This window comes from Sinocyclocheilus grahami, unplaced genomic scaffold (assembly GCF_001515645.1).
Source record: "Sinocyclocheilus grahami isolate Dianchi unplaced genomic scaffold, SAMN03320097.WGS_v1.1 scaffold2247.1, whole genome shotgun sequence".
Lineage (NCBI taxonomy): Eukaryota > Metazoa > Chordata > Actinopteri > Cypriniformes > Cyprinidae > Sinocyclocheilus > Sinocyclocheilus grahami.
In genome coordinates, this window is record NW_015507426.1 from 32,841 (window position 1) to 45,558 (window position 12,718).

General features: G+C 37.3%; 1 protein-coding gene across 1 annotated transcript; it reads left to right on the plus strand.

Annotated features, from left to right (window-relative positions):
- The first annotated feature begins 549 nt into the window (after positions 1-549).
- Positions 550-12,419, plus strand: LOC107574480 (uncharacterized). Its single transcript, XM_016260918.1, has 4 exons — positions 550-816; positions 7,853-8,018; positions 8,119-8,234; positions 10,159-12,419. Exons 1-4 carry the CDS (start codon positions 649-651, stop codon positions 10,969-10,971), a joined length of 1,263 nt encoding a protein of 420 aa, XP_016116404.1. The 5' UTR covers positions 550-648; the 3' UTR covers positions 10,972-12,419.
- The last annotated feature ends 299 nt before the right edge of the window (positions 12,420-12,718 follow it).

Here is a 12,718-nt window from a genome sequence, read left to right on the forward strand (position 1 = left end):
TACTACTACTACTATGGAGTAACGCAATATTGTAATGCATTACTTTTAAAAGTAACTTTCCCCAACACTGGTAATATGCATTGCTAAGAACTTCATTTGGACAGCTTTAAAGGCAATTTTCCAATTTTTTATTATTTTTTTAATTTTGCACCCTCAGATTCCAAATAGTTGTATCTCGGCCAAATATTGTCCTATCCTAACAAACCATGCATCAATGGAAATCTTAATTATTCAGCTTTCAGATTATGTCTAAATCTCAATTTTGAAAATTTGACACTTAAGATTGGTTTTGTGGTCACATATGTGTGGATGGGCGTATTCTACCTAATCTGGGGCATGAAGAGCTAATTGTGAGTGTTAGAGGAGCTGAACACGCAGAGCCAGCATGAGCATGTGATCGGAGTGCTCCATAGATTGGAGAGAATATGAAACATCCACCAAATTTTTATTTTTTTTTCTCAATCCTTCCCCTTCTCAAATTTCAGACTCATCGCCTATGTAAATTTACTTGACACCCAGTACAATAGGTGGCGATAATGCTCCTAAGGAGTTATCCGCCATTAAACAAGAAGAAGAAGAACGCACACGGGAAGTGATGCAGGAAATGATGTAAGAGCATGCGCGAGACTGGAGTTCTTCTCGAAAACAATGAACCCTGACGCGGCGGTGAGCAAGCAGCTGGCTTTTCGAGTTGTCTGTGCGTTGATCTGCAGCGAAAAGCAGAAGCAGAAACAGAAAAAGAAACGAATATGGAAGAGAGAATTTCCAGGACGTCGCGAGCAGCCTGGGTTGTCTGTTTTGCAGAGAGAGTTGGAGGTAAATAAATCATTTAGCAGTGGACGCAAGTAGCTCCCCGCTGCGGCGCGTTGAAGCGCGTCTGCTTTGTTTTTGTTTCGAGTAATTGAAAAGCCTATGTGTGTGTACATTTATTCAGGTAGAAAATATGTGTCTGTGCTTGCCATAGATCATAGATGCAAACTCCTCACCTTTCAGTGACAACTCAGGTTTTTAGATCAAGATGGAGTCACTTAATCAAGACTTTTTATTTGTTGGGGGTGCTAAGGAGGGGCTTAACAGTTCAGAGGGGGTGCTAAAAACGAATTAAATTGATAACATGCAAATTCAGCCACCTTGTGTTTTTTAGATACAGCAGTTTCGAAAAAGGCCAATTTTATATATTTTTTTCCTGTGGTATTAAAGGTGACATATCATGAAAATCTGACTTTTCCAGGTTGTAAGTGCTATAATCAGGTCCCTGGTGCATCTACCAACCAAGGAAACGTGAAAAAGATTAATCCAGTAACTTTGTTTTGGGAAGCCTTTTTCTGCAAGCGTCTGAGAAAACGAGTGCCCCTTGTTGACATTGCAAAGGGATCTCATTATAATATCACCGCCCCTTAATCTGTGAGTTTCCACCAGAGCATGTGAGCGGAGCGGTAATATTTCCTTAAGAGCACAGAGCACCTTTCTGAAGATTCCGCTCCGCTCGCTCAAAACGCTCAGCGCCGCTCGCTCAATCCAGAGTGCCGTTTGGTGATTTACTTGAGATCGAGAATCTGGAGAGATCGAGAATAGTAGAGCAGTTATGGAGTTCAGATATTGTTTCAACGAAGTTGCAAGCCTTATACATTAATGTAAAGTAAAAATCAAAGTTAAGAATGAGCAGGGAGAAGACACTGAGAGGGAGTGCGGGGAGACTGTTAAAGTTAGTACAGATTCATATTGATTACACACTGTAAAAAAAATTCTGTAGTTTTTACAAAAAAATTTTGGCAGCTGTGGTTGCCAGAATAATTTTGTAAAAAATACAGAAAAACAGTAAACACATTTACGGCCAAAACCTGTCAATTTTACAGCATAAAACTGTAATTTACAAACAAGAAAATTTGAATGTAAACCAGTAAATTCAACAATGCACACTGCTATTAAAGTCGGTTTTGTACCTTTAACATACTGACAACCACCATAATAATGCAGGTGGTAAAAGAGAAAGCCACATGAAGAATCAAAGCTCATCACAAGTAGTTTCGCCACAAGCAGAAGTATATACTAATATATAGAAGGTGCACAGAGTCATTAATGCAAACACAAAACACCATCATGGTAACACACATGATACTTAAATAATGCATTAAACTTTCATTAAACAACAGAAGATGTAACATAAAGCCCAAATATACATAACTAATAACAAAAACTTTAAAAAAAAAACATGATTATTTAAACAAAATACTTTCAAATGTGGAGTGTCATGCAGGGAATTCTGGGAATATCGGTTTACAGTTTTTGACTAAATTATACATTGATCTGTTATTTTTACTTCTAAAAACTGTCAAATTAACAGCATTTTACTGTAAAATTACATGATATGTCTGGTTAGATATTTTACAGTTTTTTCCCTGTATATAGTACGGGAACTTACTGTTAACCTATTAAGTTTTTTTCCGTAGCGTTTTTACAAAAAAAATTTACAGTTAAAATTACACTTATTTTTTACAAGTGCAGAAAGCACGAGGATGTGCTACGCAAACATGGTGCAGCAAAAGGTGAGCTACTTACCATAATAAGTGAATAAACAGGTAGGCTAAGGTTATTAGGCTTAGCTGCCACAAATTCATTCGTTCGTTAATTTGTTCATTCCCTATAGGCCTAAATCGTGGAACGAAATATTATATTTCGTAATTACTTATTAAAATCATTATTGATTAAACTTAATAAATAATAATACATAAAAAAAATAATAAAACCTGCTGACGTCGTAGAAACTAATTGTTCATTCGAATTATATTCGGAGTTCCGTAGTTATTAAATAATCTCAGTTAAACTGTAGACCTAAGCTAACACACAGCTGTATATAGGCCTAAATACAGAACTACAGAGTACAGAAGATATTAGCCTACACCACTTAGGCCTATTAAAATATTATAAACAAAAAAAACTGACCCGAAACAATAGGTAGACCTACAGAATGTAGGCTAGATATAGGCAGCAGTAATTTATAATCTAATATAATGCACGCAAATTTGCTCTTTACAGAACGGAGCTGGATCTGAGCGGGAATTGGTTTACGGCAAGCGTGAGCAGAATATTAACGGAGCACTTGCATGGGAGTCACACCGCTCCGCTTCGCTCACATGCTCTGGTTTCCACCCAGGCACCCTCATTGTGTTTTCGCAAGCGACAACGGTGTAGCAGCTCTAATGCCATGCCGAAAGTTTGAGCAAAACATGCTAACTGTTCTGTGTTTGGCTGCACAGACGAGCACAGAACACTGTTTAGAGTGCCAACCTCAGAGGAGACAACAGAGCAGTGCATTTATTGATTTATTTACTGTATATTGCTGCTGCCACACAGATCTAAAATAAACATGCTAACCAAAACAGATGTTTTTAGCAGGTATAAGCTGTAGGGATCCTCCGATCGATCTGCGGGAGATCGGTATCGGCCGATAATCACATTTTATGACTCGATCGGTACTCACTAACTTGGCCGATCGCAATTTGATGACGTCAACGCGTGACGACGTACATGAAGCGTGGGGACATGAATGATTTGGTATATTTTGATATATATATGACAAATTAAGAGCTGAATTAACATTGCTTTATATTCTGAAATGTTAATAAATATTTAATGAAATGAATATAAAACATTAATTTGTAAATGCACCAGTGTGCAGGCATTTTTAGTGTTTTATACATAAGATAAGATCCAGTAAGAACATGAACAAAGAAACAAAGTAAAACAAACTGACAAATACAATAAAACAAATATACAAATGAAATGAAATAAACAGTGCTGTCATTTTTCCATGAAGTTATTCTAACATTACTGTTCAGGTAAGTAATAGCCTACAAAAGAAATCTAAAAGTAATCAAATGTAAATTAACACTGCATAGTTTTCATTGTATGTATTGATAGATTAATGCTTATTAAAGCTATAACGTTATTCAGATTAAGTGCAGATTTGCATTTTGATGGCCCAAGCGCCAGTCTGTCACTTTAAGACAATATATTGACACACATCGGATTTTCTCCCAACTGTTCTCCTCCACTTAAGACATAAACTGTGTTTAAGTAAATACTCTCCAAGCCGGCCATTTGGACATATTTAGTGTGTATTTGATCATTTGGACATGCGCCCGAAGCTCAAAGTGTAATTTGTTTGTCCGTTTTGGAGCGCGCCATGCGCACACATTTCGGCCTGAGGAACAGCGTCTCTTGTGCGGATTGTGCTTTCAACGTTTTTATCAAACATGCCCCGCAATTTAGCAACGGTAAAGACAGCATCTTACAACAATCACGACTGAGCTGATTCTGACATTAAGCTTGGGTTTTAGGGAGGAACGAGTGCGCACCGCTGTGAAGGGAAAGAAGTTGCGCAAGACGAAATGCAGCTAGTTTTTAATAGCTTTACCTCATGTATTCTTTTGTATAATCCTTAGAAGCCAAAATCAAAAATTAAAATCTCTTACTAAAATTAGCTTAAAACCGCCACAGGCCTAAAGTGTAAGCAGATGTTTGAATGTTTAGTTCTCTCTTCTATCATAATTAAACCGGGCTTTCATGTTGCGCGTGCTGAGGCTCTTCCGTGTGAGCGCGATCTCGCTTCTGAATTGCGAATAGCAAAAATGCATCATAGACAAATGTTTGAAAAACAGCTGGCGACTCTGGTGAGATAGAATTTGCAAGATAATGTAGCGAATCAGCTCATAGGGAAATATGAATAATTAATCATAACTAGTTATATTTAGATCCGCTGTAGATATTTACTTGACCTCTCAGGGTCAACTGTCTTGTCAATTCTAAGAACGTTAATTTCCTGGTTAAGGGAAATAACTTTCTTACTGTACAATTCTACACCGAGCTTGTAGCATTAAAATGAACAACGTCAAGTTTGATACAAGTAAGACTTTATTAACTACATAAACACTTAAACTAGTCTAACATACACACACACACACGCATACAGTTGGTATAAGAAAAGGAGTTAAGGTTTAGGCAGTAAAAAGGAGAGAAATAAGGAATGAATGGGTGGGAGTTTGGAAATACCTGGGGAGTTTTATGACTCTTTGTGTGGAAGCATGGTAATTTGCATATGGCACTTGAATCGAAATTACTAAAGATTCTCAGGACACTAATATATTGCCTATGTACCAACATATAATATACACTCTCGTTTAGATTATCAGAAGGCGAATTCATAGATACTAAACATGGTAGGATTACATATAGGCAAGATGACAGGAATGAGTGTTTCCATCATAAGCCTGCATAAAACAGTATAAAATCTGAACATAAAAAAAAGACAACATACACGATGACCTGAAGGATATGTGTTCATTCAAAGAAAGGTTTTCCTATGGATTAATTAGAGAAAAGTCCATTTCTACTGTGCATTGTGTCTCTTCCTATAAAAAGGTAGTGATTTTCCCTACTCGCATTGCTGTGGGTCATAAAACCAGTGATATCAGCATTAGTTGCCATGGGGACCAGGGGGGCCTGGTGTCGTTGCAGACATCCTGGCACCCAGTTTATTGGGTGAGGGGACTGTGACGATTTGTTAATCTAATGAATAACTGATTTGTTAAATCAAATGAACAATTGTGTGTTTGATTGGTCCAGACGCTACAATAATGTGTATATATATATATAGCAATAATAAATGTATGTGTGTTTTATTAATTTCTCCAGTACCGATAACAGAACCGTTAATGTCAGAGTTTATCGATACTCCGGTCTTTCATAATTTAGCCCTGGGACCGATTAAAGGGGTCATATGATGCTTTTTTAAAGATCATTATTTTGTGTATTTGGTGTAACAGAATATGTTGACATTCTTTAATGTTCAAAAAACACATTATTTTTCAAATACTCTACATTATTGTTGGTCCTATACGCCCCTCTCTCTCTTGCAGTACACAAGCCACTGTTAAGACAGCTGACTCCACTGTGATGTGACGCTGTCTCTCTCTCATACATACACACACGCACGCGCGCGCACACACACACACGATGCGCAAAACTCCGCATTTGAACAGTCAATAGCAAATACTTAAACTAATAACAAAACAGTATCTGATTCAGAAGCGCCAGATTGTCATAGCAAAGTCAGAATGACCTCCTCTCCTAGGTTCACGAAACGGTCGTCCATAAAATGCATTGCTGTTCTAAGTAATCTTAAAGATTCCTAAATGCATCTACTTTCGGAAGGCCAAATAAAGTGCTTTTGCTTTCGCCTAGAAACACACAGTGTCTCCCTGACATGCTGCTTCAACACTAACTGCGGTTACTGAAACCACGCCTTCTTTCTTTGCGTGCACATTTTGGCGGCATTATGCTAATATTTCCACATAGTGATGTAGATATGTGGGGGCGTGTTAGAACGAGTCTTAACTTTGATAAAGAATATCTCTTTGGTTTTGAGACTTTAGTCTTTGCAACTTCAGGGATCTTATCTATTCACAATCAGCCTGTAACACTCCAAAGAGAAAGGGAAACTTGAAATCGCATCATATGACCCCTTTAAATACCGGGTTTCGATACCCATCCCTAGCTATAGCCCTGTCAAGCTATAGAAAGATGGTAAATAAAGAACTGGGGGCGGTTGCATAAACGGTTTAGACTAGTCTTAAAACGTTAGTCATCAATTTTTTTTTTCTTCAAGACCGCTCATAACTTTTTTAAATTCAGTTATGAAAAGGTAGATTTTATGTATTTGAGGTCTGAGATGTGGGAACGGTGAAGAGAGTGAGGGCAAACATTTTAGGTCTGCATTGCCGTCTAATCAATTAATTTAATGAGCCGAAAAGAATGCATGTCACACCTCTGTTCATCAATTTGCACTGGCTACCAGGAGCTGCTCGCATTAAATTCAAGGCATTGATGTTTGCCTATAAAACCACCACTGGCTCTGCACCCCATTACCTAAATTCATTACTTCAGAGTTATGTGCCTCTAGAAGCTTGCGTTCTGCAAGTGAACGTCGCTTTATTGTTCATCCCAAAGAGGCACAAAATCACTTTCACTGACTTTTTCATTAACTGTTCCCTCCTGGTGGAATGACCTGCCCAACTCAATCTGAGCAGCTGAGTCCTTGGCTATCTTCAAGAATCGACTAAAAACACATCTGTTCCACCCTTATTTGACCCTCTAACTGTAGCACTTTCTATTCTATTTTAATTCTACTTTATCTATATTTATCATCTATATATATATATATACACACACACCTTGCTACGTGTACTGCATTAGGCTAACGGAGACTTGTCATTTGCACTTATATATTGTTGCTCTTTTGTTAGTTTTTACTGCTTTTATTGTCCTCATTTGTAAGTCGCTTTGGATAAAAGCGTCTGCTAAATGTAATCAGCCAATATTGTCTTAAATAGCCTGCATAGCACTTCATCTTTTATAACATGGTATTTTGACCAAATATATTAGATCTTGATTTTTGTAAAATGTTGCAACAAGATGTTACTTTTTTTGTGTGTGAAAAATTAGTTTTGGACCGAAAAAAAAAATAACTTGACCCAGGGGTGCCCAACCCTGTTCCTTGAGATCACCCTTCCTGCAGAGTTCAGTTCCAACCCTGATCAAACACACCTGTCTGTAATTAACAAGTGCTCCTTCAGATCCTAATTAGTTGGTTCAGTTGTGTTTGATCAGGGTTGGAGCTGAACTCTGCAGGAAGGTAGATCTCCAGGAACAGGGTTGGGCACCCCTGCCTTAAACTAACTATAAATGAGCATGTAAAGCAAATATCTTTTAAAAGAAATTGCATGTGGAGCATGCCCCCGATCCATGCAATGTTCTCACCTTTTCCCCCCTTACCTGTTTGCATCTGTGATAGATGACTGATGAGAATGGGTTCGGGGAGCTGCTGCGGATGACCGCAGAGGAGTTTGAGTTTCTGCTGCGGATGGTCGGGCCCGTCATTACCAAGCAGCACACAAAAATGAGACGGGCGATATCCCCAAGAGATCGCCTATCTGTGACCTTGCGGTTTTTGGCAACAGGTGGGTCTGCCAGGGCGATATCAGAATAGCTACTGCTTTAACTATTATCCATTTTAAGGGTCTGTTTGAGTGTGCATTTTGTAATTTATTTTGCATGCAGGCAAAACATTCAGTTCCCTCAGTGCACAGTACAGGATTGGGGCCAGCACTATTTCACAGATAGTTATGGAGACCTGTGGCGCTCTGTACCAGCTTATGAAAAAAGACTTCCTGAAGGTAAGCTCTGATTACCACCATTTACTCAAGTACAGTGCACATTTATTACCGTATTGGCCCGAATATAAGACGACCCTGATTATAAGACGACCCCCCTTTTTCCAGATGTACCTTTTGGAAAAAGGCATTTTAAAAACCAAATCTAGTTTTTTCTCAGTAAAACACATTTTTTCTTCAATTATTTTCATATTGCATATTTTTCCTATTTGAATTTATGTTTTGAAAGTATGGTAAAAACTGGTAAAATGTACCAACAATCACATTAAAAAATATACACTTTTTGATATCCCATTAAAAAAAAAAAAACGGTAGCCCATCTGAATTAGGACATTTAGGCTATCCGTCTAATAGTAGCCTACCACAATCGTATTAACAGTAGAAGTTCAATCTTACTGTAGTCTTCAAATCTGGGTACTGTCTTACGTTTTAAAATCACAAAGGGAGTTTGGTCCCATCAGGCTAACGTGACAGTCACGACTCATGCAGCTGTAAGCTTTTCTTTTTCTTTTGTTTTTACTCTCGATCTTTACAACACGCATTACATTACGTATTTCATGGCACACTGGTTTTATGCATATTTGGCACCACCTATTGTTGTGGATGTATTATTGACATGTCAAAGTCTAGACCCTGAATATAAGACGACCGCGTTTTTTCAGATGTATTTCCAAGAAAAAAATATATTATATATTCGGGACAATACGGTACTTGGTGCTTTTCAGTGAGATGAGTTCCACCATAAACATCTGCTGCAGTAATAAACTACTAAATAATTTTAATACAAAAGGGACGTTTTGGGTTTATTTCATTTTGTTGTGACATCGACATTTGAACTTGTTGGGACGTGATAATGTATCGTGACCATGCAATTCGAAGATCATATGTTGAGGGAACAACTTTTAATGTGTAAACAATCATAGCAACCTGGGATTATCAGAAATTGAAATGATAAATAACAAAGACTCGACATTAATAAATAACATTTTATTTTGAATTAAGGATGACAGTGTGGCATTAAGACATGGCTATATTATATTGCACATGCAATGTGTAGACAGCATCCAAATGAAGTTTGAATATTTTTTTATTATATGTTAAAATATGTATGAACATAATCATATACTATTTAAAGCAACATAAATACTGTAAGTGCTCGACAATCATGTCATTAAATCTTTGACTCTATTTCTGTAGGTCTACACCAGTCAATGACAATAAATGAGCATCTGTTTTATGTATTAGTGACTCATTAAAGCATTGGCTCAAAACAGTGACTCTTTAACAAAATGAAACTGTGGGCATCAGTGAAACAATTCATTCAGAAACACTAATAATGTCCCAATGAAAACCACTAATTTTATCTTTATAACTATCCTTACTAAAATAGTCTAAAGTATTATAGCCTAAAATAAATGTTAAATTAGTGTAAAGTGCAGTTTATTAATGTAAATGATTAACTTATAAAGTCATATAAAATTAACGTTTTTCGCAAGATGGTCAGATATTTACAGTATTTACAACACATGTATACTTGTGTAGTAAAATAGCTAATTCAGAACATTAACTGGGTGAAGAGAAGCATGAACTTAAGGGGAAAATAAAATAAAGATATAACTAAATATATTAAACCACAAAAAGAAAAGGATTTAAAAGACTTTGCGATGGGATGAATCAAATATTTTTCATATGCATTGTTTAGCATATATAGCAAATTTCAAACTTCATAATTCTGTCACAGGCAAGAGGTATCTATACATTGTGCATAATATAATATACTGGCTTTGTCATTCTTTATTCAAAATACAATGTTATGGATGTCGTTACCTTCACAGTACTGCATTTTTTTAATCACATGTGAGAAATACAGTATATAAGAATCAGTGTACAAATCTTTGTCTTAACTGTTTCTTTTTTTTATTGCTAGACACCATCAACAGAGACAGAATGGCGGGCAATAGCTCAGGACTTTGAATCGAAATGGCAATTTCCACATTGCCTAGGTGCGCTTGGTGGAAAACAGATTTATATACAGCCTCCAGTAAAAAGTGGCTGCCTTGACCATAATAACAAGGGCCGATTATATGTGACAATAATGGCTGCTGTGGATGCAAATTACAAGTTCATCTGTGCCAGTTTGGAAACCCAAGATAAGGTCTCTGATGCTACACTATTCGCTCATTCCGACTTGTGTAAAGCGATGGATCAGGGTCTGCTGAATTTTCCTCCACCTGAACCATTGCCCAACAGTGACATAACAATGCCGTACATGTTTGTGGGTGATGAGGCTCATCCTTTAAGGCCTGATCTCATGAAGCCATACCCAAATAAACAGATGGACCACAGTCAGGGGGTACTGAACTATCGTCTTTCAAGGGCACTTAGAGTTGCAGAAAATGCATTCAGCATTCTAGCAAACAGGTTAAGGGTTTTCAGGAGCACCATATTCTTGGAGGCAGACAAAGTGGAGAAGATCACTATGGCCTCTCTATGCATCCATAACTTCCTCCGCGAGCGCAGGTCCGAGGCATATACACCTCCAGCATTTGCAGATTTGAAGAATGGGGACCACAGCATAGTTGAGGGAACCTGGAGGAATCGAGGGCATGGGACTTGCCAGCCGCTCGAGCAAAGAGAGGAGCACAATGCATTAGCTACGGCAGAAATGCAACGAAACCTTCTGCGTGACTATTTTGTCTCGCCGGCAGGTTGCATTCCTTCACAAGAGGAACACATTTAGTATTGTAGGACTAGTATTTTTGTAGTGGAGAACACTCCGATGTCAAATGTATTTTATAGCACTCTTCCCAATACGTTCACAATCGTTTCAAAGCAAAGCAGTGCGAGGGAGAGATTCTCTGACCCCTTTTACTGCATCGCCCTTTAAGGACATTTTTTTCCTTTTATTATTTTTTTTTTTTTTTAAGTGCATTTACTAAAAAAAGATGTGGTACTTTTGGCCATCAAAGTTTCATATATATTCGATATCGTCGTTTCAATTGCATGTAACAACAGAGGTTATTTTTATAACCTTTGTTTCAAAAAACAAATGTACAGTAATTGATAGAGTACATAAAATAACTGTATAAAGTTATGTATAACGTGCATTAGTGTACAGATTCTGAAAGTGATATAAGTTTACTGTTTTTTTTTTTTACACTTTAAGGTCAACACTGCTTATGCGTTTTACAACAGTGAAATAAAATCAACTTCGTTTACACAATCAAACCAACAGTGTGACCATTTTGCTACCAATAATCCACATCTATGTATAGAAGTACCTTTATGAAGTAAATTTCCCTCCAGCTATTCTCTTTCTCGACCCAGTACAGCTCAGAGGAAACCTTAAATAGGCATTACACTGAATTTTCTTTTTTTTATTTCTTATGTCCAAGCAAGTCGGGTGAGCCTTTTTCCAAACTGAAGCCATACTTGCTAATGTTCTTTTGCGGGTGACTTTTCATCAGTTGTCAGTTACAGTCAAAACACATTTCACTTTACAGGACTTTAAGTTGCAAAAGAGATATGTTGAGATATGTAAAAAATCTCTCTGACATTTGGGCTTCTCTCAGATCTTTGCTAGGATCACTGGACTAAAATGTACATGACCTTCCAGAGCATCCCAATGTTAGAGAAGTGGCTGTTCATTTTCAACTACATGAGCATTTCTCAGTTGAGTTTTTTTTTTTTTTTTTTCATTCACTGAATATTTTTTGGTACACTAGTTTGTTGCAGGCTTTGCAAACAGACCTGACAGTAATGCTGCAGTATGTCAATAACTGTCATTATAATGCCTAATTTGTGATCAGTGATTTTTGATATGTAAGGACTGATTTGTGTAATGCCTAGACTGCATTCACAATACAGCACAGCCTGATGTGCAAAAATTGTTCACTTAGATGTTCGATGATTGAGGAGAATGTGAAATTTATGAAAATGCTTATTGAATTCAAAGAGCAAGTTCATTGGCATTTACTGATCGTTTACAGTTCAATGGAAAAGGGTGGACACTGTACAGAAAAGCCATTAACATCATGGGCTGCTGATTTCTTTTGGATGTCTGTTTTTAAAACCGAAGTAATATTTGGGGGGTTGTTTATTGTTTGCCAGAATTAAAGATTTTTTTTCTTCCACTATAAGTCTTAAGTGTTGTATAAACTTTGTTTTGGACAGACTTTCTTTACATCTGCTCCTGTATATTTGTATATTCCTTTGGTGGAACAGATACCAAGCTCTACCCAAACTGCTGAGCCCATCGCAACCTAAGCAGCTATTCTTGCCAAAAGCAAACCGCTAGCAACCCAAGAAAGTCCTTAGAGAGGAGTGAAGTAGCCTAAATGCTCTGGTTGCTTCAAAGGAACAAGCCGTCTTGCTTGGAATGTTAAAGAGCAAGCATGTCAACAAATTAAAGTCATTCTTAGATAAAATAGTCAGATAATACAAAAGAGGAATGGTTGAATTGTCATTTCACAACCATTGGAAGATCA

Bases quoted from the DNA above. Each gene is read 5' to 3' on its own strand.
- LOC107574480 (XM_016260918.1), top strand. From the start codon at position 649: ATGAACCCTGACGCGGCGGTGAGCAAGCAGCTGGCTTTTCGAGTTGTC. The intron at 817-7,852 runs GTAAATAAATCA...CATCTGTGATAG, and splicing joins TTTTGCAGAGAGAGTTGGAG to ATGACTGATGAGAATGGGTT. The intron at 8,235-10,158 runs GTAAGCTCTGAT...TTTTATTGCTAG, and splicing joins TGAAAAAAGACTTCCTGAAG to ACACCATCAACAGAGACAGA.